Genomic DNA, 27,601 nt, shown 5'->3' on the forward strand with positions numbered 1-27,601 from the left:
ATGAAAGGAATGTGAAGCTATTGTTGTACTTACTAGAACTTTCAGAAAAGCTGAAGGGTTCTAGGAGGTCAGATCCTCGTGAAAATCATTCTGAGCTGCCTGTATGTATGTGGCAGCTTTGAAAACCCCAGTCAGAACTCATAAATGTTGGTTGAAAGTGGTTTTGGAGCTCAGATTTAAAAGTTATTAAATATATATTAAGGTATTAGCATTTCCAAACATTTGTGCGGGTCAATACATAAATGTTTTTATTACCTGGAATGGGTAAGGAAATGAATAATATGTCCTGTAGCTCTGTATTGCAGAAGTTCCTAGTCCTTTCTTTGGAAACCAGTAATTGTGGGAGACTGGTGACTCCCCTAAGACAGGCTGCTCTATTGATCAGTGTGTGTTCTAGCATGCATCTATCTATGGCCCTTTCACTTCAGTGACAGCAGGATTAAACACTTAGATTTCCTGCTGAATCAGTCCTTCAGAAACTTCCATTCCGGCTCATATTTATGTACAGGAAATGTAATGTTGGAAATATTGTTAGTAAACTGAAAATATACAGAAAAGTGGTTTAGGTTGAAAGGAAACTGGATTTCAAGGATGTGAAGGTAGGTAAAATGTTGCATTTCTCATCCAAAATACATCATATTTGCATGCTAAAATGATATTTAACATAAATTCGGGGGGGTGATAATTCTTGAAGTTATATTTAGTTAAGTACCACAGAAAAAGTTTTATTTCCTATGTTTCTGAGAAGTGTAAAAAATATCCGACAATACTATATTGTGCTAGCATATGTTGCTTTGTATTTCCAGTTTTTTAAAGTACACATACAAAATTTTAGATTTTAATCAAATGAAAAAAAATTGACATGATATGAAGTAATACTTTTTATAGAGCAGAAAGACATGCACAGCTCATGTATTTGTCATTCCTTTAATTTCTGAGCTGCTGTTTTGCTGTTGCTAATATGACTAAAAGTGATAAATCAGAGCTTGCACTTGCTGGGATCCAGAATTTCTTTTGCTCATATTTAGATTTCTGCAAACTCAGCTGAAACTAACTCATCTGCTGTTGTAAAAGTGTCTTATGTCTACTTACTTTTGTAACTGGTTGATTGAAAAGACCCTATCCCTTAAGATAATAAAATGAAGTTTTAAATAATTAAAATATTACAAGAAAAGGCTTTTTAACTGTGCAACCCTTCTGTGGAAATGTTGCTTTCATAACAGAGATCTTTCATCATATTAAAAATGTGCTCTGACTTTCATTGTGAAGACCTGTGAACAAAATGTCCCTCTCGAGGGGCCAAAGACACTTTTCAGTGAGAATGTAGATTATATCATTCCTGTGCATTTGTTTGGTTTCCCCTAGCATCACAGGAGGCTGGAGGCTAATCTACCTCTGATACAGTCTGTTAAACTGTGTCCAGTTTTTGGGAGCAATAAATGAATTAATTTTGGGTTGCTGTTTGGTTTTCATGGAGGTTTTTGAACACAGCTGCTAGATGGATGCAGATATATATGTTGTTCTCTGTTTGAAAAATGTGTACAGAAATGTATCCATTTATTTGAAACAGAGAGAAACTCCTGCATTTCTTTTTCTCATAGTGGATTTCCTTAAGGTCTTCTGTCTCCATTTCTTGATGCTTGCACTTTACTCACTGTCTCCAGTGCTGCCGCTTTGATGTAATTGCTTAAAAGTGTTACTAGTGCCACATGAATGTGGGGTACAGAAAGATGAGTTTTGCTAAGTCTGGCCAAGTCAGCAATTTGATGTCAGTGATGCTATAATGGTGAAAGTGCCCATATGGAGCTCTTGCAGAAGGTATCAAAGGCACAGGGCAGGACTGCAGTTTTGTAAACTTGACACAAATTTATGCTTCTAGATTAGATTTCAAAAAGCTCTAGTGAAAGTCTAGCTCTGTTCCTGATTGCCACTGATTTCAGAAGGAAAGGTAAGGAAGAATTGTTTGTTGGGGATGTTGGTTTTGTTTTTTAATTTACTAATGTTTCTTTATTTTTAATCGTGATTTGTCTCAGCCATCTGTCTGTTGCATATATCATTCAACTGGAAGATGATAAAAGGTACACATACCAGATACTTCGCTGCAGGAAAGCTGGCTGAACACAGCAGTTTATCTGTTCTCTCACTCCCAGCAATTAATAAGCTGATCATACTTTTCATTTTTTAAATATATACTGTCATGAAAGACAGTTTCAATGCTGCTTGAATGAGGGCTGACGGTGAAGTTCCTAGCAGAGATACATGCAGAACCTTCAGTGACAAATTTAAGACTGCATATGAGGTAGCTGAGCCTGCCAAATGGCTGCTGAAAGGAGGCAGAAATACCTCTTGGTTTCCTGATTCTCAGGTGGTAACCAGGCAAAGAGGACTCAAATCAAGACCATGTAAGGCAGGAAGAATAACTAGGCGATTCAATTTTTACTGTAATTGAGAGATGAAATGGAAGATATAAAAGAAGAGGTAAATGAGATAGCAAATATGGTATGTCACCACAGTTGAATGAAAACTCATGAAAATAGGATTCTTATTTTTAAATTTCCACTCACCTTAACATCTCCATAATCTGTTGTTCCTGTGTTATTATAATAGCTAAAAGCTTGTTTGAAAATCTAATTGTGTTATGTGAGTCATGTAGGTAAAACAAAGAGAAGGTTGCTGACTGGAGGAGCTCAGTCTCATGTCATGCATAGGAATACTTGGCACAGTGAAGCCTGAGTACCACAGTAGGTGGGGAACTGAGCATAGTAACTCATGGGGAGTTGGTCTGCCCATGAGCATGGTCTGGATTTCAAATGCTCTGTAGCTGGCATCAAGAAGGATGTCAGGCTTTAGGCAGTGATGGGCAGAATAGTGTTGTTCATCCTGAAGGGGAAAGACATGATAGGGCTTTCACAGAAGGACCTGTTCTTCTGTTTTATTTGTCCTGAACTTGAAGAAATGGATAGTATTTGAGATGTCAGAAAGGTAGGCCAAATTAAGACTTACTCACAAATCTAACTGGACTGAATAAAAGGCATTCTGTAGATGATCATTAAGTGGAATTTCAAGGGTTCTGGTTTTGATTTTTTTCCAACAGCTGCAAAGAGTATGGTTGTTCGTCTTGACATCCAGGCAAATTGCCATTTTCTGGCATTAAGGATACTGTCAGCTGCACTGGAATTTAGACCATGTGCTGTCAGCTTAAAAAAAAAATCATCTAAAATTTCTCAGCATCATCAGCAGAGTGTGGCTTCTTCAGGTGTGAAATCCTTTTACTTTTAATGTACATGCTGATGGTTCTGACTTTGTTTTAATCAGGATGTCTTTATGTTTAAGAGGAATAGCACATTCCTAGTAGATGCCGGATATATCCTCTCATAGCAGTTTTTCCTTCCTGTTATCCACATCAATCCTAAAATCTGTCTTTAATTTTCTTTTCCTCCATCATTCTTGCTTTTTCTGTGTTTGTTTGTAGATGTATGTAGCTTCTCATTTATGTCCAGCTGTTTTATATATATATATTTTTATATATATATGTATATATGTCAATCAGCATGCTTGGAAAATGGTTATTCAGGAGTTTTTTGTTACCCTTAAGATGAAATTGGAAACAAAATTATCTAAAAAGGAGTCCAAGAGAAGCAGCAATTTTAATAGAGCATACAGTGCTCAGTCCTGACAGAAAAGGTGTGGCTGGGGACAGCGACCAGACCAGATGACCTTAGAGAGTCAGTGCAGTCTCTGTGCTCAGCTGGCACTTGCAAACAGCTGTTTGGTTGTACTGCAGTGCACTCCAGGGCTCCTACACACACACTGGGGCTGTGTGGGCAGCGCTGGAATTACCATCCCCAGTGTGCACCTGGAAGCTCCGGAAAACAATATGGATGGTAGAAACTTGGCGTGTGCCTGCTTCTCAGCTTCTTACACAGCCAAAATATGTAGCTAGACTGAAAGGGGGAAGAGGGGTGGGGAGTAAAAGTCCCTCTTGGGCTGACTAGAGAAAAGGGTTATTGTTGCCTTTTGTTTCTGAATTAAAAATTCCAATATTAGATGATAATCCTCAGAGCAGGTTGTGCTCTGGTCCATTCCACTCAGGGCAGTAGCTAACGGCAGTTCCTTTGCACAAGGCCTGTCCTTCCTGAGCTGCTCAGCTGAAGAGAATGGCTTCTGAAAAGTAAAGTTAAAAATGTTCCTCATAAAAAATAATGGGAACTGATCTTCAACAGTATTTTTCATCACGAAAGTCATGTATACTACACCGCACTTGTGAGTTTTTAAATTAATCACAAGTAACTGAAGTGAAATTGTTGAGGAGGAAAAGTGATCTTCAAATATAAGATTTTGAAGTAACACTATAAATCAATTTAACTCAGAGCAGTACTCTTACTTGAAAGCTATCTGAAGACAAGAGATGTTGTCATAAGTACTGCAATTCTGATGCAAAAATAATACCCAGTGATACTTTCTGGATGAAGTTTAGGCCAGCATTAACTAGAAAGACACATTTGTAATCTGCAGGAATCTAGTTATAAATAACTCAGATCACAGAGGAAGGTTTTCTTCATATGTTAGAATAAAGTGGCTCTGGGACTCTTCAGCTTCCCTACATATTTCCTTGTAAAAATATCCTGAGAGCTCACAGCAATTTGTTGCTTACATTGAATGGATAAGGATCCAGGTTAAAAATGAATTTCAGAGCCTATAATTTTTTTTCTTTATAGTTAAGCTGAGGCATGGTGATTGTGGAACCATAATCCAGGTTTAGCAAGGATTCAGAAAGGAACATCAGGTCTAAAAAGTACATTGAATCTTGGACAGAAAATACAAATCTGTATTTTTCAGGTGATAGTACTTGCAACAGGTAAAAATTATGCCTTTTTTGTGGCATAGAACTGGCAACTTGAACTGTGAAGTCTCACTGTAGAGCTCGAACAGAATATCCACATTTTTGACCTGTTTCTGCCTAAAGCCTGAGAAAGAAAAAAAATATTAACTTCATGCAAGTGAATATGTAGCATCCCTGTCACTGAAGACAAGACAGACAAATTGCTGTCAGAAATGATCCATGTAGAGCTGGTTCAAACTGAGCAGCATCATGGGTTGGCTGATGTCTGTCCTTCTTAGCCTAGCCTTCTTCCCTTCTGTTTCTATAGCTGCAAAAGCACAGTCAGAAAAGTGGCAAAGGAGACTTAGAAATTGAAGATGGAAGAAGAACTTAATCAAATCAAGGTATCTTGTGAACATCAGAGGAATGTGATACAACACTGAACTTTTGGAATCAAGCCATACTCAAGGAAAGAACTTAAAAATATCTTCAGTGTAACTTCTGTAGTTGACATAGATATAACTTAGATGTGACGGTAAATAATACACACACTTCTTAGAGGTCAACCCACTGTTTCTCAGGAGTGATGGAATGTTTGATCCTCGGTTCTTTCTGGGTGCATGAGCTAATGGCATAAGTGTTTGTACTTGTTTTAGCAAAGAATTACTGACTCTGAATCAAAGAATTCATTAGGATCTAATTACAGAGTCTGTGTTGATTCTTGACAGTTGTCAACATACTTAAAGGAACAAACAACTCTGAGTGCTTTTTATCTGAAAAATGCGTATTTTGTTCAAGCATCACAAAACCCCCTGGGGAGATGCAAGCAGAGGAGGCAGACACAAGATCTAGTTCTCATACAGCAAATGAAAAGTTGAAAGTAATTCTCAACTAAGTGATGTTCGAAGTGTTGTTTTATTAATGTCTTGTGCAGTTGTGATTCCACTCTACTTCTAGAATATTAAAAGAGTCCAAACAAGCTTTTGGACCAATTAGAGATCATCAAAATGCAGTTTGCCAGACAACTCAAGCAAACACCATGTTTAATCCTGTTTTAAACTGAACATCCTGACCAGTCACAAAAGTTTCTGACCAAAACAAAGGCAGAAAAAAGGGAAGAAAATACCTTTTAACATTTGAAATATGTTTTATCCTTTTTCAACACTGCTGTTGTGGCATTGAACACCACACAACCACTCTCTCCTTCCCTGTTGGCGGGATGGGGAAGAGAATTGGAAGGATAAAAGTAGAAAAACTCATGGGTTAAGAAAAGTAATTTTTCTGAGTAAATCAAAAGCTGTACCAACAAGCAAAACAAACCAAGGGATTCATTCACCACTTCCCATGGACAGGCAGGTGTTCAGCCATCCCCAGAAAAGCAGGGCTTCATCATCCATTATCATTCTTGGGAAAGACAAATGCCATCACTCCACATGCCTCTCCTTCCTCCTCCTTCCCCACAGCTTTTATTGCTGACCACAACATTACTTGTTCTGGGCTGTATCTCCTCAAAACTTTTGCACCTCCAGCATCTTCACTGGCCTTGATGCTGTGTGACACTGTTCAGCAATAACTAAATTATCCATGTGTTTTTGACATTGTTTTGGTCACAAATCCAAAAGGTTGCACTAGCTACTATGAAGAAAATTACCTCTATCATCTTCTAGTCACTCATTTATATTTTAAGTCTGTATATCTAATATGAATACAAAGAGAAACTATTATATGCTTTTCATTTACTGGTCTGTTTTTCAATATCCAGAAGCCCACTAGGCTACCAGCTAAACTACACAAAGCACTTCCTTTAAAGAAAAGGTTAAGGAAATTTGGTACAGAATCTACCAAATAATACAAGTCTTCAAATTTTCAATGGAATAATAATAGCAAATAATCAAAACTCTTTTAGTGAAGTTGCGTGTCTGCTTCAGAAAAAGCCCTAATTTGGTAGGAATTGATGGTATGCCTGTCTGAGAGTCCATCTGTGCCACAGAAAGCATAAGTTCTGTCAGGCTGATCCCTACAGAACTTTATTGCTATGAAGAAAACACAAACAGATGAATCCTAGTTACCAGTGTTATGGAATGGCTTTGAACAATGGTAATGAAATCCAGATTTTTATTTCAGATTTATGTTTTTAAAAGAACATGACATATGGGAAATATTATTTTATCCAGTGTTGAGACAAGTGCTAGAATTTCTGTGTAAAATGGCTACAGGATGGGGTTTTTTTCCATTCATTTTTTTTTTTTTCGGAAATATTCATATTTCTTCTGAGATATTCTTATGGATTTTTTCTTCCTACATGGTTAATCTGCAGAAAATATATAGAAAATTGTGCTCTGTCTCCATAAACCTCCAGTTGTGTGGAATGTCATATAAATGAAATGCCACTGTAGACAAATTGAGCCGGCAGGACCATGCTCAAGTAGTCAAGGACCATGTTCAAGTGTGAGTGGAGGGAGTCAAGCAGCCAGAATTACTGCAGCTGTACTTTCCCTGCTCAGGAGAGTTAAGCCTTGGGAAGATCACTACCACAGCAGGGTGGGCACCAAGCAGTGAGAGGACTGTATTCCAAGGAGAGCATGTAATAACATGTTAGGAGCTTCATGAAGGAGCACAGGCTCCTGGAGGGTAAAGCTCAGCCCTGTAGGAAATGCTCTGTGGGCTCAATGCACTGAGAGAACAGGAGTGGCTTCCTGAGCACAGAACAAGGCTTTGTTCCTGCACCAGTGAGAATTTGACACTTCATACTGATGTTATAGAGCTGAAGGAAAACCAGGCAGGCAGGTCTCTTAGGTTAGTGTTCTGTATGCAGCTCTCTAAAGAAACACTGTCTGGTGGGATAGGAGTCAATGCAAGACATCTCCCTGTAAGCTGCATTTAGATGCCTTTAGGCACTTCAAAATCCCACTCATATCTTCCATGGAATCTATATTTTTATTCAAGGAACTGAGCAGGATCTATGCTCTGTCCTTGCAGTAATGTAAAGTCCCCACTTGATAGTGATGAGATGTTTTTATTCAGCATTTGAGTGATTTGAAGTTCTGTCTTTGCTATTTTTTCTCTGTAAGGGAGGACAGGCAATACTTACCTACTTGTCAGGAATCTCCCATGAGAAATGTTTTGGACTGGAATAGTCTTCTCTTGCTGAAGGTGGGTCACTATGCAGTAAAGAACACACCTGAGCCTGCCTGCATATGATGCCAAAGCACTTTGGGAGGAAGTGATCCTTTAAAGAACTTTTAAAATATATTATCTAAGGAATGAAGATAGAATATACCAAATTTCAGGAGAATACTGTACATGCAGAGTAATATATCCTCTCCACTTTCCACTGATGATTCTGGATCATCCATGGCAAGTGTATTAGCTTTTTCATGTGTTGAAAAAAAAATAAAATTGGACCATTTCTTTTTCTTCAGTTGCACTAAATATCATCTATCACTGTGTTTTGCAATGTGCTTCACTCACCTGCTGTGCACTCAGCGTACACTTAGAGCAATTTCTTTCTTTAACTTGTTATTAGAAATAGAGGAAAATATGTTTTCAGGATGTTTATTGTCCTTATGGGTTTGTAAAGCACTAGGCCAGCCAATCTGGTAAAAAGATTGTGCATGCATGTAGAATTAGACTGTTAGCACTTCTTAAGAGAACTTTTTAAAGGTCCTTGGCTGTGGCTCAGGGAAATCTAGATGTTTCTATAACTGATATGTTTGCAAGGCTTTAAGAATTACAATCCTCAAATCAATTGCCTAAATTTTATTGAGGTCCCAGTGAAATTGTAAAGGATCTGGTCCTTAGAGATATTTAGGTTTCTATTCCTCAAACTATGATTGGTGGGAGATGGTCACAGCAGCAGATGTAAGAATCTGGCACTGTGGAACCACTCTGAAGTGGGCAGGAGCAGCTCCATGAAATTCCAGCAGATGCAGTGCCCCAAGCACTTGGTTGTAGCAAAGCTGCTTAGAGACACATCTTAGTTTAGTGCTTTATTTGTTTTTAAGTTTTGACAATTATGTTTAAGCAGAAGTTTTACAGATGCATAATATCTGTGGGGTTTTCTATCTTTTGAAAGGATCAGGAGTTTCATTCCTTTGGAGCAAAACCACATTAATATAATTAATTAAACATCAGCATTCTTTCATTAATTAAGTAAACAAATAAACAAACAAACCAGAAAACAACAGCAAAACCAAACAAACCCACAAAAAATCCCCAGTTGAAAAGCTCCTAAGTTGAAACCCATAAGAGGATACAAGTAAATCACTTCCTGCAGACTGATGGTCCTTTTGTTCAGTGTAAAGTCCATTCAACAGAAGATTTGGATACATATAAACAGAGATTCAGTTCTTGATGAATATGAGAAAAAATAAGATAGCAAATCTATATGCAGGAATGCTGTCTCTGTACACTTTTAAGTATTTAATGCATTTAATATTTTTTGATAGAGTCCCAACATGTCAAACATATCTTTTTAAGTTTTCAACATAAATAAATAAATAAATAAATAAATAAATAAAATAAAATAAAATAAAATTAATAAGGAGTGACAATCTCCCTGGAAAGAGTTATTTAAATGTGGATATTACATGGTCTGAGTTGGCAATATTTTGTAACTTATTGTCTTTTACAGCAAAGAAAAAAATAAATCAGATGACTTAATACAAGTTACATTACTGAAAAGATAAACCATGTACCCTAATTTATTTTTTTTAATACAAACATTCCTAAAATAATTGAAAGTAATTTCTGCCTTCAGATTTTAGATATCTTTCATCTGTGTTTCTGCATTTTTACATTAAGATACCTAGGTTTCAGCTACGATTAGTCATCAAAGCTAAACAGTATTTGAGTGAAATACTTGAAATGACTGTTCAAAAAGCCTCTGTTATTTTTAGCATCTAAACTGGTATTTTCCTTTCTAAACTTCCTCTCTTAATTCTTGTGTAATTGTATTCTAGTTACAAAAGTAAGTAGAACATCTTTATAAAATAGAAGCAGGCATTGCTCTGGAACTGCTAATAATGCCTACTAATAAATTAACATACAAATATTTAGTTTTTTCTTTAGAAGTAATAGCACAAATTCTAAAGATCAAATTAGGGCATTTAAATATAACAGAGATATAATTCAGTTGAATTTGAACCAACAAAGAGAAAAAACCCAGGCAAATCTCACAAAAATTCTGATCAAGTTCTCACCTGTGTAGAAGTCAACATGTAATGCTGTACCTAGTGAGTAGAGAAATGGGAAGATCTTTCTAAGGCAGAGATGCAGGATAATACATTTCTTTTCATAGCCTACTGCTCTTAGCAGCCATGTGGTCTGTACAATAAATAAAACTTCTGTTGAATATAAGATATACAAGGTGTATAAACAAAGATGCACATCTGCTGAAAAGTGTTGTCTTAGTACTTAATGTTGAGGGCAACAAAAAATTAGAGTGAGACTTTGCTGTGCTGTGGTATTATTCTGTGCTGTGGTAGCCTCACCTCCTGAAGGAGACTTCTTAGGAGAGTTTCTTTGATTGCAGCTTTCAGCCTGGAGTGCTGTCCCCACAAGGCCTCTCCTGGGACCTTTCTGGAGCCTGATTTATTCTGTGGAGGCCATTGAGGAAGGAGGGACATGCAGTATTTTTCTAACAAATCATAGGAGGAGGTTAAGTAACCCTGTGCTGAAATTCACTTCCTACTAAAGAATTAGAGTGGAGAACCTTTAGAGTTTAGGGGTCCTTTATGTCTATAGTTTATGTCTGAAATTCTTGAAAAAGAGCTTTAAGGGAAGGTAGAGTCAATTTTCAGATAGTAACCGTATTTTAGTTATTATGCATATAAGTTATCATTCCTGTTTTGATAAATAAATCCTCTGAATTCAGAGCTAAGTTTTCTGAAAGAGTTTTATAATTATATTATTTGAGCATTTTAAGTTTTCTGACCTACGTTAGTCATATATTAAGATTTCAGGCATTTTTTGTTATTTTTCTATCTTAAAGTATTTTCCAAATTAGTAAAACATAAATTCTAAACCTACAAGAACATTCTTTTAAAAAGACAAATTGAAAGAATATTTGCTGAGAGCAAAATAATTTAATTTAGAAGCAAGCATTCTTTTATGGAGATTTTAGAGTGGACAAAAGGCAAACTGTGGCCAAATCAGTGCCTTTATCTTTTTTGTAAATATATTTGCATAAGAGAAATATGCCACCCATTGTTTTGTGTGATAAAGGTATTGTTTCATTCTGCAAAGATTTAATTTCAAACACAGTGGCAATTTCAATTAAACCTTTAAGATTATATACATAAATGTTTAAAGGCATAGAAATCCATGTGATATTGAGGACAAATAAGTAATCTGAGATTCTGTTTAACAAACTGTTAAAGGAAAATGTTTCTTACCTAGTAGATTAAGTTATTGCAGCTGCTTGTTCTCTATTTTAAAAACTTTCATCCAGCTGTTGTTCTCAGGCAAATATTTACCAGGTTTTGTACTGAAAGCTGAATGACCTGAACTTAATTTCCTGAAAATCCAAGACATGTGTATTCAAAAATGCTTTGTTAAGTTAGCATGCAATGCTAATGATGTAGATGATGCTGATGTAACATAAAGGGAAGAGAAATATCTTTATTGCTTTTGAGGAAAGTCTATATTAATTTTTTTTTTCATATCCATTAAAACATTCCATTTTTATTTGACTATTATTTTTCTACCTGAATTAATTTTCTTCCTGTAGGAAGTGCTTTTTCAAGCATAAAATAAATCATGGATAAAATTCTAGAACAAATTAAGCATGTTCTCTTTCCAGACAGAAAACAATCATCTACATTGATCTAAACTTTTTAATAGGAGAAGTAAAATAGGATTCATTCCAATATTTAAGAAGAAAATACGAAAGTACTTATATTCATGTTATTCATGATTCAAGAGGAATCAACTGAGTAGCCACCTAATGTGGAAGAAGTTCTGATGTTTGACTTCTTTGTTTGATTAAAAGCTCCCAAGGTCCTGTAACCCTACTCTGTAGGTGTACAGGACAGCCCTGATGCAATAAATTAAAATCAAACCTCACTGAAGTCTGGCAGCAGTCCAGCAATTTAGCAGAGGAATGGCCATTTCTCCAGAGGAGCCTGATCCATCCGGTGTACTGTAGTCTCGGCCAGGGTTCACTGCCTGGGGGGGTTTCACAGAATGAACCTGCAGCCCCATCAGATTGACACTGGAGGGAGGAAGGCAGGTCCTAGAACCAGCTGTGTATGTGCAGTAGCTTTCTGGAGAAAATGGGATACTGGAGTGGTGGGGCAAGTCCAAGGACTGCACTTTAACTGGAGGTGTCTACTTCATAGCTCTTCTCTTGCCTCTTTGCTACATACCATAAGATGATACCCAAAGCTCATGGAGGGGAATTGCCAAGCAAACATGACTTTGTAGCCCACTAGGTAGAAACACACATAGTCATGATATTGCATTTTCCTTTTTTGGTGCTTGTGATAAGCATCATGCCTACATGAAAATAGCAGTACACATGCTGGAAACAGGCAGCTGCTAGAGCGTGTTCTTGTGAGATCATATTATCAAGTTGTCTCCTGCATGGATATAGATGTCTGAGCACAAGTATTTCTCAATGATGACATCAATGAATGAACAAAATGTGAGAGATATTTGGCACTTGGTCAGTAATGCTCAGTACAAGAGAGCTCACAGAGAAATTTCATACACGTACAGCGAATGTTGTGTCATAATACAGAAACTCCTATAATGGCTGAGTCCATTTTGGGTGAGGCCACAGCTTCTTCTGGTTTTCTTATTGCTTTGAGATTTTTAACAAAGTGGTGAAATAACACTTCTCTTTTCAGTGTTCTGTTTCCTGTGGAAAAGGTTTGAAGTTTCGTGATGTGCATTGTATTAACAGCTTCCAAACGAAAATAGAAGAGGAAAACTGCAAACATTTGAAAAAACCACGAACATACAAAACATGCAGAGCTGGAAGGTGTCCTTCTTGGAAGGTCAGCAGATGGAAAGAGGTATGTAAAAGCTTCCATAATGATGTTCTCTGTGAAAATGCAAGACAAGATCATAGTCATGACACATTGCTTCAGTGGGAATAATTGTCAGTACCCACATTGCAATGAAATTTATGAATTAGCAAGTACTTAATTGTATTTTCTTTTTCTTTCTTTTAAGAGAAATGAAAAATAAATGTCTATGAAAACTGAAATTATTTGGTAATCTGAATTTTGTACTGAATAGCTACTTAGGGCTTTCCCCAGTGAAATGGAGCCAGATTTGTGGGAAAAGGACAAGAAAAAGGACTTCTGTGCACAAATACTGGCCTTTTCCTGGGCTTAGTCTTATAAAACTTCTCTCAGCTTGTTGTAAAATTGTGTATAACTGAACACATTGCAATATTTTGCATTTTGCTCGCTCCTTCAACACATGATTCCCCACATTGGTAAAGGCACAGTACCACTCTCCACGTTTTGGCCACACTTGATAGAACAATATGAACTTTAGGATTGAGCTTGGGCCTTCAGGTAAGTTTTGGGATTTAATCGTGCTTCTGCCTAGGGTAAAAAGGGACTGTGTATCTCAGTAGGCATTAGTGGTATAGTGAAATTCCTTTGGACAGGAAGAAAGAAAAGGGGTAATTTGGCATTTAAGCTCTTCAAGGTTCAAATACCTTAGTAATTACCTTACTAATACCTTAGTAATGCCTGCAAAAGATAGTGTCCTCAGAATGTTACACTTTTCCCAAAATTTTCTACTTTGCAAAAACACTGAGATTTTTTCTCCTTTATTGTAGTATTTGCATTTTAAAACAACAGGAAAGACTGTCAGTCTCTAATAAAGACAAGATGTAAACTCAGAGCAAGTGTTGATCTTGCAAAAATGTAAATTTTTGCTTTGCATATGCCTATACTGATTGTCCCTACTGTGAATTAAGGTAGGCAGAGAGCTCAGTTAGGTACCTCAGATGCAATTATTTTCCATATTTTTAAAACATTTTAATTGTGTTTTTGCATTTTTAATGTAAGTTTCTTTAGGTACTGTACTCATATCACAAGGGCTGTGAAGTATATTTTAAATAATATCCCAAGAACTTCTAATGAGGAGCTGTACTCCCTTCCGGGGACTGTCTCATTTCAGAGTGCCACAAATAATTTTGATCAATTTTAGTGTTCTGTATCCTGTGGAGTGGGGACTCAGCAGAGGGACGTCTCCTGCCAGGTGGCAGGCCTGGGGCGGGTGAGTGACGCCCTGTGCAGCCGTGACCTGCGCCCCGTGGCCTCGAGGCACTGCCGCCTGCCCACCTGCCTGTCCTACCAGTGGCTGGCACAGCAGTGGGAAAATGTAAGTAAGGTTTTTAACTTGTGTGACTTAATTGAGTTATGTAATATAGCTTAATAAGTTTAGGTTTTTCTGGATTTTTTTCTTTTTCTTTCTTTTTCTTCTCTTTTTTTCTTTTTCTTTTTTTTTCTTTTTCTTCTCCCCCCCCCCCCCCCCCCCCCCGCCACGTTTGGATGCTTTTCTAGTAGCTGTTATGCTGCAGAATAACAAATGACCATGCTGGAAATTTTGAAGGTCAAGCTTGCAAAACTTAAAATGTGACAAAAAATGTAAAATACTTTATTTATACTCTTTTTATAATCTCTACAGGATTTGCTTGTCTATTGTTGTAGACAAAAGCTCTAGTGGGGTTCTGAGCAGGTACTTATTGATAGGACTGTCTCTGCATACTTCTCTACATAGTGCATATATTTAATAAATCCTTAATATGAAATATCTTTTTTAAAAGCAGCTTTTTAAGAGCAGAAATTCAGAAGAAATGTCATGTGGAATTAAACACCTTGGAGATAAAATCTTTGGACAATAGTGTTTATTAGAAGTTCTGTATGGAAGATTTAAAGCATCTTAAAAACTTGAAGCATCTTTTCTTGTTAAAGAAAAGATAAGAAGCAAAATAAATCTCATTATTCTCCTACCAAAGAGGAAGGAAGTAAGGAAATAAAACTCAGCATTCTCTTACCAAGTATGGTTTTTCGTATTTAAGAAAATCTGCAGATATCTTCAGGAGAGAGCTGTCATTTCTAAAGGTGTAATTACTATTTTCTACATGCTGAAAGTGTAATAACTTTTGCTATTTTTTCAAATATGCAAACATATAAAGATGGGGAAGAGAGAAAAAATGTATACCTGAAATGGTGCAGAAGAGCCTTTCTCTAACATTAAACAAAAAAACATTTTGTGCATTTTTGTCATATTAATAATCTGCCACGCTAAATTTTCTAGGCCAGCCCTCCTTGAATTTGAAGACTGAAGTCTCAGGGACACAGAACTATAGAAGTGACAACTGTTAATATGTAGAACATTGGCTGGTGCTCTGCAAAACTTGGATTATATTAATGCAGTTCAGACATATATATTCCTTTGTTAATCTATATTGAGGGAAAGCTGACAAGTACACGTTTCTTTCAAGTGTTCTATTCTCATATGTAGCTGTCAAAATCAGGAATAAGGGGAAGTGGTTCAGAATGCACTTTTAGCACAAATATACACTTTAAAAGAATGAGGGTGAATTTTCCTTTGCCAGCAAACATTTGTGTATTCCAGCTGGGTGTTTTGAGCTTTCCACTACAAACACATTGTGTTTCAGTACGTTCTCCAGCTATTTCATAATTTCTTCCACATTTATATTACTGTTTTCTTGAAATTTCTGTGTTCTGTTCTCTTCTCTTACCACATTCATACACAGCCCTGTACATGTAGTGTTAGTAGTTCAAGTGTTTATCCATCTGCGTGCCATTCCCAGTGCAGGATGCCCTTCACCAAACTTGTAATGTTTTGCCCAACTGTCTTAGCTCTGGGTGCTTGTGTGCCATTTCCTTACCTCACCAGTCACAGCACAGCAGAAAAATATCCAGATCTAACATTTCTCCAGTGTAGTAGCTTCTGTAGACTGCAGGGACAAGGAACTCTGCAGACCTGAGATATTCTAGAAACACGTGGTTTTATTACAAGGATTGTGGGTAAAGAGGGCTTTGCCTTCAGCCACCAGCCTCGGCTGATGCAAAGCCCTAAAAGAGAAAGGGGAGAGAGAGAGATAGGGTAGATTTAAGGGGTAGAAGCAGGGTAGGAGAGTAAGAGAGCAGGGAAAAGAGGGCAGAAAGAGCAGGGGGGAAAGAGCAAGAAAGTGAGAGCAAGAGCAAGAGAGTGGGGGAAAAAGCAAGAGAGCGAGGGCAAGAGAGAGAGAGCACCTTGTTACAATACATTGTATCTCTTTTTGTGTTGAATATTCTAATTTACAGTGACCAACTGGCGCAAAATACAAAACCTACAGACTTTGCATGCAGCTTATAAGAACTACTATATTACCATGTCATTTTATATTCTAAACTACTTTCTTATCTGGTTTCTCCCTGATGCCTTGGCAGGTGGAAGGGCTACATTCCTGAGTCCTTTTGTTTTCTTGTCCTTCAACCCATCTCCGGCTAATCACTGTTTTCCTGCCTCCTATGCCTACATCTCAAAGCTGGCTTTCATTTCTATTTCATTTGCAAGTTTTACATCTGCAGTATTTCTTACTGTACAATCATATCCATAAGTCCTTCCTGTCCCATCTTTCCCAACACTCCAGTTTGTAGCCAATAGACTGGATGAAGTGTTTTTATCCTAGGGAGAAGAATACATACAAGGTTAAGATATAAAGCATCATGAAAAGAAACCTTCTGCCTGTCCCCGTTACCTTGTAACTGGATTATTCTTTATATGCCTAATATTCTGAGCTGCTCTATGCCATTAAAAGTTGCCTTAGGTCAGGTACCCATAGCTGAGGATGTGCTGTTGATATATATTACTTGGCCTGTACCTCCACTTTTCTGGATTCTGGTGGCAGCAAGGTTCTTATCCTGTCCTGGCAGAGCTGTGATGGCTCATCATTCCACCAGCTTGCCATGTGGGGAGGTCTGAGGACCCTCAGGGCAAAGACACGGGCTTTACAACTACTGCTGCTCTAAGTTGGCACTGGCACTGCCTAGATTAATAGGCAATATTCTCTCCCTCTCCCTCTCCCTCTCCCTCTCCCTCTCCCTCTCCCTCTCCCTCTCCCTCATTTTGTTTTCAAGATCAACTTGTTTTGTTTTCAGGACCAACTTATTAATCTTTCACTGAAATAATTTTCTGTCTCTTTCCTTTTCATATGGAAAGGCTTATACACTCAACCTATCATCTTGGCTTGACATTTTCATTTTTTTCTCTGTCTCACCCAACAGTTACAGTGTCATTGTTATTATATGCTGTTGTTTCTTTCAGCTGATTAGAAGTACCTGAACTTTGAAAACAAAGTAAAAGACTCTGATTCAGTGAATAATTTAGTCTGACATTGATAGCAAATGTCAAAAGGTATTGCTGTCTGGGTTTTACTGGTGTGTAGCAAACAGTAGGTAACTTCATTCTGTAAATATCTAGTTAAACTGTGATTGATTTTCTCACTTTTAGTGCTCAGCATCACTTAGAAGAAAGGAAATATACCGGAAAGTTAAATGTGTGAATGAAAACCAGCTCCAAGTGGATGAAAACTTCTGTGATCCTGCCACAAAGCCTCCATCATCCAAAACCTGCAGGGTATCTCCCTCTAAATATGTTGTGCTCACAGGAGAACTGTCACAGGTACGCTAATTGTACTGCTCACACATCTTTTATATATCTTTACATTTAAGAATGTTATATTTCTGTAAAATGTAGGTTACATGTGTGGAGAAAAAAAGAAGCAGATTTGCATTTGTACATAGCTGTCCAAACTTTCTCTACATTGACCTTCCGAGTCAACCATGGTTTGTTGTAGAGGCTGTTATGAGTTTTCTCGTAATCCCCCAGGACCTGTGATCACCAACTAGAGGAGAGCTGCCCCTACCACAGGATTCCTGGTTTCCAGGAAACTCTATTGCAAGCTGACCTTGCTGAAGTAGCCAAAAAGCTTTTCCTTGATTTCAGTGAAGTGATTGATCAGTGCTTTGTTTCCCTTGCACATCTGCACTGCCTGTGTGTGCATGTCTGTGCATGTATCACAGCTGAGAGGGAATGACTCGGGAACCTCTGAGGAAAGGGCACCATGGGGCTTTGAGGCTCCTTGCACATGTAACTATTGCAGACTTTCACTTCTGCATGCTGATGTTCCAGCCCAAGGTGGCACGCCTCCAGTGACAGGCTTCTGCCAGAGCAAGGGTCAGAGCTGCCTTACCTGTAATGCAATTCTGCAGAAATGTCACAGAAATTTTCACAGAAATAATGTCTGTGCTTGGGGATTTTATTTTAGTGCTCAGGAAGCTGTGGGTTTGGTTACCAGCAGAGGATCACATACTGTGTTGGGATCCGTTCTGTTCAAAGCCGGCACGCCCAAGGCCTTTGGACTGTAGCGTACCGAGAATGCCCAGTACAGCCATCCCCCTACATTTATAAATGTCATGTCAAAGGATGTTCACAAGCAGCCACCTGGACAGTGGGGAAGTGGAGCAAAGTGAGTACAGATATGCAAGATCATTTTTTATAGCCTCTAAAATGAATGAATGCCAAGAATAACTTGCTGACATAATGATGTTAATTATTTGCTTCTTTCTAAGCTAAGTCTTAATGGCTATCTCTGTCTAGTGCTCAGCATCTTGTGGAGTGGGGATAAAGCAGAGAAGAGTAGAATGTATGACTGAAAATGGCTTATCTAGTGACTTGTGCCTGCCGCATTTAAAACCAGATGCTAGAAAGATCTGCCACGAGAAAAAATGTAAGTGATAGCTGTGATTTTATGCAGTTAGTGTTTTTCCAGGTTACTTATATTAAAGATATAAATATATTTGGAGTGCAATTATGCAAAATTAAGTCCTAAAGCTAATATCTGTCCCTGAAATATTAATATGATTTAATCATTCATTTTGAAGGTGAAATTCTTACCACCTGCAAAGATATGCAGATTAAAAAAGGGATTAGAAAGGATGGTGAATACCTACTTAACATTAAGGGAAGGATGATAAAGGTACTGTTAATATTTATGAGTTTTTATGAATACATATTTTTATGAAATAGCATTTTTCTAATAAAAATTTTGCTAAAGGGTTGCATTTTCTCTTCCAGATTTATTGCTCGGGCATGCACTTAGAGAGTCCCAAAGAATATTTGACATTGGTAAAAGGTGAAGCAGAAAACTTTTCTGAAGTATATGGATACAGGTACAGAACTGATTTTGTAACTTTATGAAGTGCATTTATTCCTTCCATAATAAAAGAATAAAATAATACTTAATTTTTGTGAGAAATATGAGTAGGAGCTTTTTTCCCTGATTTTTTGGTTTAAATATCCTGGCATTTGAGCACACATACAGAAATGTAGATAATTCCAGCCTGAAATTATGTTAGTTGTACTAAATGGTTATCATTTTTTTCTGTCTTGACTTTAGTTGAAATGGCTTTGATCCACATTAGTGTTTCAGTTGAGCCAGGATTAAAAGTTGTGCTTTTGGTTCAGTAAAGATTGTTTAATATTTTTTCTGTGGCATAGTGCAATACATATATTTTTCACTATGATATTATGTTGAGGAAAAATCTCAAAAAGAAAACTAAATATTTGCTATTCTTTAGATTGCAGAATCCATATGAATGTCCTTTCAATGGAAGCAGAAGGCAAGACTGTGCCTGTCGAAATGATTACCTTGCAGCTGGCTTCACAGTTTTTAGCAAAATAAGATTTGATGTAGCTTCTATGCAAATTAAAAGTAAGCATCTGTTTTTAGTTTCAGCCAATTTGAGTGTTCTATTGAAATTTATTTGGTCACAATTACCAAATTACTATTTTCACCCATTTACAGATCCAGCTGTGCCATCTTGGGGCAAACAAAATTTTTATTTAATTTAAGAATTCAATATCAATTTCAAAAGAAAGAAAGAAAAGAAAACTTAAAAAAAACCCAACCCAAACCAAACCAAAACCAAAAAACAAAGCAAAACAAACAAACAAACAAACAAACAAAAACAACAACAAAAAACCAACAACAACAAAAAAATCACGACTCACCTTGTTAATCTGTCCCATGTGGTCAAGTGGCATGGATCTCATAGATTCATATTTTGTATGTGAGCTACCTTCATTTTCTAAGGTTTTGTTCCCATTTAATTTTATTTTAGTCCATGGCTTATTTTTCTTATGGAAGTCTTCATTTCTATGCTCTGCTTAGTCCCTTCTCAGACCTTGGCAGACACTAAATAAATGGACAGGGAATCTTGCAGTGCTTTGAGCCCCTGCCTGAAGCTGGAAAGTTGGCCCACAGCCAGGTCACTTGGTGCAGTGTCCAGATGCACATCCATCTTCCTCCTAGCCACTCATATCTCAGAGAGAAATCTGGACTTGTAGGTTGGACTGTGGTGCAATAACCAAAAGTCAAACCATTGTTTCTCAAATCAAAACACACAGCCTTCCCTTCCAAACAAACAACAGACAAAAACCCCCACCCAATGCAAACAATGAAACACCCATGTTCACACTTTTCACTGTTTCACCCTGAACTTCAAATGCAGCAGTTTGTGTAATTTTCTGTTTTCTAGCCACAGATTTTCTTTTTGCTCAGACTATACTTGGGAGAGCAGTACCATTTGCTACAGCTGGAGATTGCTACAGTGCAGCCAGGTGTCCACAGGTATTTATGATTTCTTACTCCCTTGAAATGTTTACATAAGAAGGGTAAAAAATGTGTGACTTGTTTAGATCTGTAAGGTTCTAAACCAATCTCCTATTCTGTAAGGTCAGCATACAACATTAATAAATTGGGGTTTTTTCTTACTCTCTTCTCTCCTGTTCCACCATTCCTTCCCTCATAATTTCTCCCTCAAATTGTTTACTACACACTTTCCCTGTAGGCTGCATGTATGTGTATTCAGCTTTCTGTGTGTTTCATGTATGGCTCTGCCTCCCTCTGGATGTGATGTACCCTTTGTTTCCCCTAATGCTTTCTCATTCTTTGCTCTCCTCTAGTGACTTTTCTATAATCCTGCATAATTTTCCTTATCTTTTCTCAGTTTCTCTCCTGATGCTTCATGTCTTTGAAGACTACCAGAGGAAATCAATCATGTTTGCATTATTGTGTCTACATTAGTGTTCTAGTTGTATTGGGTGGTGCTTTTTAGATTAATCTCTATATTGTCCCAGTTTGCTGTTTGTTGTTTCACATCAGAGTAGTTTTGAAAGCCATGAACAGGATCCCTTCTGGATGAAACCAAAGCCAACAATGAGCTTCAGAGAAGGGATCTTAATACACTCTAATGCTATTGAGGATTCAATCTACAGGACTAGGGGAGAGTTAGTCCAAAGTAAACCTCTGATTTGTGCACTGTCTACAGACATTGGGCTCTCTGTGCCAAATTTTAATTTACAGGACTGCTTATACTGCATTGCCCTTCTTGATGATGCAGATGTAGCCCTAGTCTGGACTAATCAACTTTTGGAGCCTACTGAGAGAAACAAGATCCCTTAGAAAACACTTCAGCTTATCTTACTGTATTAGACAATTTAGGATGAGGCCAGCTGTCCTCTGGAAGTGAATTTCTTTTCACTGATTGTAAAGGAGTTAAGAGCAACTGGCTCACACTTGCTAGGAAGTGAATCCCTGTTGTCCATCTCTCGCAGTTGCCTAAACTTAAGCCTTGGGACCAGCTTTGTGGAAGGACACAGCTAGAGACAATTTATGTGCAACTTATGTACAAATGAAGTGCCTAGGCTTGGCAGACTTAAACGTCTGACAAGAAAACTGTTGAAGTTCATTACAGTCATGGATGGCCTCAACCTGCGAATCCTTTGGGTGCAGTAGGATACAAATCTGTTTGCCATGTTTGGTTTCTGTTGTGAGGTCATTCTGCTTACATAGCTTGGCACTGACACATTTCCATCTATAAGTTCTGACTGAAGCTAGCACTTTTGATGCAGTCCCATTCCTGTACTTTTAGTCCCTGAAATGTGTTCCTGGCCTTGCATATGCTGCAGCTCTTGAGCTGTCATTATAATTGTAAAAGCATTTCTCATTTATTTTTGCAAAATGATGTCACCATGACATTTAATTGTTAATTGTGGAAATCACTCCATACCATTTGTATGAATTTCCTCCTTCATTAAATGGAAGTCTTCCACTTTGTGGATACTTGAAGAACAATCTGCCCTACCAATATGAGTTTTTATTAGCTCATCCTGAGTTACATTACTGCTGTAAGCACAGCAACTTCACACAGAAGTGCTCTCAAAATAAATCTGCCATAATATAAAGAGCATTATAACTGATTTTTTGCAAAAGAATTTAAGTGAATTATCATAATAAAAGCGATATATATTTATATATGTATGACATTATTAAGCAATAAAACACAGAAGCTACCATTTGCAATAAAAATTACTAGGTCTGAATACAGAAATCCAGGCTTTCAGTGAATCATGCGGAGGTGTGCAGTTGTCTGATTGTAGTGCAGCCTGAACTAATCATTAGTTTCTTTGTGGAGGTAGTACTTCTTTGTAGCATATTGCACTTCTCTATGAATGCAATTTAATAATTTTCTGTATCCCAGTTTGTTTACCAAGGTAGTGCAATTTGTTACTTTTAATATATTTCCTATTCTCATAAGAACTGATTGAAGCTAATTTTCAGAGTCTGTATTTGTGTAGGCAAAATGTTTTAGAATCAATAGCTTCTATATCTGTTATGAATGGTTTGTGTTGCAAAACATTCTACTTTAAAAATATAGTTATTTATTTTAGCATCCACTTATGTTCTCATTCAATTGTGTTATTTGTTATACTGAAAAAGCAATGGAACATGACAGGATGATGATGTTTAGACAGTGTGCAAATATTGAAAATCAGATGTCCAAGAAGGGATTTGTCTTTAGAGACAACAGTATATTTTGATGAAGTTATTTCCAAAAAATTCAGGAACTTAAAAAAAATAGTCTTTCAAAAAACCAGCTTCATTCTTGCCTATTGCAAGTCTGTATGTCTTGTAAATTAAAATTTCATTTGTAGAAGGGCAAAAATAATTTCAGTTGTCTGATGCTAGTTTTGTCTTTGTACTCAGATGCTACAGATCAGCAGATGCACAGCTGGTGCTTATTGCAGAATAACTTGGTTTTTTGTTGTGGATGTCTGTCCACAAAAAGGCCAAAATGCAGCATAACCAGCCCATGTTTTGTACGCACCTTTGAGTACTTCATGTTTAGACATATCCTAAGTGATACGTGAAAATACGTAAATTCTTTTAGTGTTTTGAACTCTGTTTATCAGCTCTGTATTTTCCTTTCTTTTCCTTGTTGTTTTTTTTTTTTTTTCCTAGGGGCAGTTCAGCATTAACTTGGCTGGTACAGGTCTGAGATTATCCAGTACAGTGAGGTGGATTGCTCAGGGCAACTATGCAACTGCTGACATACACAAATCCCACGTGAGTCAATGCTGTTTTCCTTTACTTGCTCTTACAGCTTGGATAAGAGGTGCAAGTGTTGACTATAGTGAAAGCTACAGTGATTTTTCTGAATGAGAAATAGCATTCAAAGTCTCTGACCTATTTAAGTCATCTTCAGCAATGTTCAATCACACTGTCCAGTATCTAATTCAGATCAGCACTCCCTGCCCACCATTCTCTTAGCTGATTTAAAGAGGTTATTGTTGTATTAATTTGGTTTATTAGAAGTTTTAAAGATGCTGTTAAAAAACCCAAACACAACAGCCAACTCTCCACATTTTGTTCAAGATCATCCTACTGCAGATTATCCTTTTTGTTGCATGCTCCCAACTTTATTATCATAGGAAACCAAAAGACCAGTTAAACAAGAGCAGTAAGTGTGCACAGTTTAATACAACATTGGATGGTAAGCCTGGCAACAAGGTGTAGAGTGGTAGTGATAAAGGTGCTGCTGTCTCTTGATTTAGTGTTTCTAGGTATGATTTGTCAAAAAGTCTGTTGTGTGCAAACCTTAAGATGCCTTTTGTGCAACTGTGATTTAAATCACTTCTCTTGATTGACTCTTCTCTTTGTCTAATTCCCAGGATGGTACTAAAATATATGGAAGATGTGGAGGATTTTGTGGAAAATGTGTTCCTAGCACAATTATTGGTCTCCAGCTTCAAATACAGTGAGAACTCTGATATACTAGGAGCATCAAAGCAGAGACATTTGCCATTGAGGTTCAAATTGTAGGTGCTCTGTATATTAATTTTTTTTCATGTCTGTAGTGCTCATTAGTGTAATGTTCACTAGTAAGAATACCTGTTTTCTTCAGGATTTACTCAATGTTGTATTATCTGTTTGTGGGCTAGCAAGTGCATAAATCACAATCAGAAATCTTCAGGTTTTAAAGGAGAAGCATTTATTCAAAGTACAGTATATACTAGCAAGTAAATTGCACTGGCATTACTCCCATGGGTAACACTCTAAATTTTATCATAATTGTAATTCTTTACCTGTAACTTCCCAGTATAATGCTTTATGCAGTATTCAGTAAAATTTGTACTCTACTGATATTTTTTGATAGTTTGTGCTGAAATATTGAAAGGAAAGCTTTACTGTTATATAAAGAGACAGGTAATTTCAAATACTTCCAATTTTGTTCAAACTTGTAGGGATTATCTGTCAACTAACAGCAGAAAAGTACATAGACAAAATGCTTGAGATAGTTTTATAAATCTGTGTATTTCTCTGTCAGTGAAAGCATTTTCCCCATCCCTTTCATTATTATATTCTTTGTGGTGCTCAAATCCTAGCAGTAATACTGAGAAGTGTGGTTTGACCTTTGTAGTTTCTGTAGCACATGTTAAACATCAGGTCTTAGGTTTACTGTGGTTACAGGAAAAAAAAAGGGAAACAAATTGCTTCAAAACCTTATTTTAAATCCTCACCTCTCATCCAAGTATACTGTGAAAGCAGTGTATTCTGTTTACCATAGGATCTTGTGTATAATTGCACAAATATATATTTGTTTAAACACTTTCCATATCCACTTTACTCCTATACCCTGGCCAATGGCACATTAGTAAAGGCTGTAGTGTGAGTCCTTCAAAGTCTGATTTACCATAATTTTCAATAACCTTAGTGAAAAATCTGGACAAAGGCAGCATCAAGCCCCACAGTTGTTTTGCTGTCCATCTTTGACTAAGATTGATTTTTCAATGTTTGCAAATACAGTTCTAATATCAGCTATTTCAAGAAGAGTTGCAAGGCTTAAAAAATGATCTAGCTCTTTGATTTGTTGGCTTGCATTACTTTACAGTCCAGAATTGTAGAAATATATGCATATACAGATAATATGTTTTAGGGCCAACTCTCAGGTATTCAGAATAAATTTTTCTACCTGCATAATAATGTATTTTATTGTACCAGATAAGTATAATGTACCAGATCACTATATATGCTTTTTCTGACTATACGCATTCTGTAAACCAAATATTTATTTTGCATGCCAGTACAATTGGTAGATCAAGTGGCAGCTATATCATGTTTTTACCCACAAAGAGTTAACCATGAATTAGCAATATGTATTAATTAAAAGCAATACTGTACCACAGAAGTGTATGCAGCTTCTTTAAAGATAACACATATAGGTAATTATTTTGTGATCTCTGCATCAGACATGTATTTTTGCACTATGTGCCTTAAAATAGTTGTAAACATTAATAAGACTATAAAACGTTATTTTCCTAGAAGTGTTTACATTTGCAATTAAAATCTTGTAATTTATAAAATATTTATATAATAAATATGCTCGTGTGAATGGTACCAGGGTACTTGTTTGGATTCTTTTTGGTGTTGTATTCTATGTACAAAATGTTGCAAAAAACACTTCAGCTTCTTTATGCACAGAATAATTACATTCTTAATAGTTCTTTACAGTACATTGGCTTGTACCGGAATAACTGCAGGTTATAGTAACAGGAACAACTTCTATAGAAGCAAATCCTGCTTCAGAGGGAAAAACTCCATGTCTGTCTGCTCTTTCCTCTCGCATTTAGCTATATTTTTGGGGGGCTTGTCCTGTAAATTGTCAACTGAAATAATGTAGAAATCTGAAATACTTTTCCTCCCTTTGTGGTCCGTGGTCCGTTGCCTGCTTTGGTAGAAGGGCAACTGCAGTTCATCTCTATCACCAAGAGGAATTTTTCTTTTCAGTTCATTTAAAGGCTACAAAGGCTCTGCTGCCATGCCACAGTCACTCTGAAAATCCACTGCCAAACAAAGTGACTTTTAATGCAATATTTAGTACATCATCCTTTTCTTGGATAATAAAAATTATTTTTGAGTAAAAATTTATTTTCTACATTTTAGCATATCATGTGGTCCAACTTCTGCATAAAACAGCACTATGTTGTATTGTAGTTTTTTCCATCTTTTCTTTCTTATACCCTTGATTTAGAGTTTCAGCCCTGCTGTAGGGAAAAAGTAATCATTATGTTCTGACATTTGTGACTTCCCTGCATAAGGATCTTTTGGGGGGTTTTTGGGTGATTAAAAAGGGCTTAATCAGTCACCCCATTTTCACTTTTTAGCTTTTTATCCTGAGGACAATTTAGGAAAACATAGGCCTGAAGATCTGCTCTGAAGAAATTGGAGACTTGATGATGCTGACATGTTAGGGGGCCATGCAAACAAAAAAGCAGATCATAGGTTGTACTTGCACTAAGATGTTTCCATATCCTTTAATTGAAATTGCTCTGTATTTCCATTCCACTGGGCAACCAAGATGCTTGCCAGAGTGGCAGGGTGCTCCGTGACAGTGCTGTGAGCTCCACCTCCTGGGTCTGTGTGTGCTGAGCGGCCCATGCCTGGTCACAGTCACTCAGCTTTTCTGCTTGGGTTCATGCTTAGGAAATTAAATGCTTAACTGCCCTATCACTATTCCATAGAGAGAAAAAAAATAATAAATGGTAATAGCTAAAGAGGATTTTAACAATACTTTGTTAGATGGCTTCTAGGATCTTTTCAATCCATCAATGGCAGCATTCCATATTAGGTGTCAGAACTGCACTTAACTTGCTTGTGTGTGCACACACACACATTTAATGCTTATCTGAATATTAAGTGCCAAAAAGGGGCTAGATGTGAAAAACCTTGTTTCTCACATTTCTCTGAAAAAATGTCACTTGATGTGTCATGTGACAGTACCTGTGCCTTCTCTTGATGAATTCATCCTCTAGATGTCTTCTACTTGTATTTCCCCAAAGGTTATATGTGAGAGGTGGCAGAGGAGATACAAACTTTGGCTCTGGGTACACTAAGAGGTCTCTGTTCTAGCAGAATTCATCCTGGTCTGTTGTGCCACTCTCCCTCTGCAGAAAAGCAGTATGTGCCCTGGTGTTGGATTTGGAACACGTGTTGTACAATCAGTCAATCCTATGTTCATGGGCAGAGTTGTGACTGAGTGATTTCAGCATATGTATGTGTCTGTGCAGGTTTCTGATGGACAGTCATGTGTTTTCTCATCTAACTGAAAGGCTGTAATATCCAAGACATATTTGACAAGATGAAGGAACAGTCTGGGGTTTTCTTCCACTTCTGTAGCCTGGAATATGTTCAGCATAACTTCTCTGTTTTGTTGGCTATTTGAAATGAAAGTTACATGTAGCAGGGGAGGAAGGGGGTTTGTGTCTTTGCATTTTTGTTGCAGTAAAACATGAGATTCCTGGGAAGTTCAGAGTATGAATAAAATACTGCTGTCTTGCAAGTGCTTTCTACATCTTGCAAAGCTTTAAATAAGATTAGGAAGGAGTATGTGGGATTGT

The 27,601-nt window shown here is 37.1% G+C and overlaps 1 protein-coding gene across 1 annotated transcript in view; it reads left to right on the forward strand.

The window, feature by feature from the left end:
• Positions 1 to 24,021, forward strand: part of ADAMTS20 (ADAM metallopeptidase with thrombospondin type 1 motif 20) — a gene marked incomplete at its 5' end in the record, with an annotated part of 85,184 nt that extends 61,163 nt beyond the window's left edge. The window contains 11 exons of the mRNA XM_083860418.1: positions 12,673 to 12,840; positions 13,994 to 14,167; positions 17,312 to 17,482; positions 18,129 to 18,329; positions 18,461 to 18,590; positions 18,745 to 18,839; positions 18,938 to 19,032; positions 19,441 to 19,574; positions 20,401 to 20,492; positions 23,166 to 23,270; positions 23,876 to 24,021. Coding sequence (XP_083716544.1) covers positions 12,673 to 12,840; positions 13,994 to 14,167; positions 17,312 to 17,482; positions 18,129 to 18,329; positions 18,461 to 18,590; positions 18,745 to 18,839; positions 18,938 to 19,032; positions 19,441 to 19,574; positions 20,401 to 20,492; positions 23,166 to 23,270; positions 23,876 to 23,965 — 1,455 coding nt within the window. The 3' untranslated portion in view covers positions 23,966 to 24,021. The remainder of the gene's footprint in view (positions 1 to 12,672; positions 12,841 to 13,993; positions 14,168 to 17,311; positions 17,483 to 18,128; positions 18,330 to 18,460; positions 18,591 to 18,744; positions 18,840 to 18,937; positions 19,033 to 19,440; positions 19,575 to 20,400; positions 20,493 to 23,165; positions 23,271 to 23,875) is intronic.
• Positions 24,022 to 27,601: the final 3,580 nt, after the last annotated feature.

Source organism: Zosterops lateralis, assembly GCF_965231275.1.
Source record: "Zosterops lateralis genome assembly, chromosome: 4".
In the NCBI taxonomy this organism is placed as follows: Eukaryota; Metazoa; Chordata; class Aves; order Passeriformes; family Zosteropidae; genus Zosterops; species Zosterops lateralis.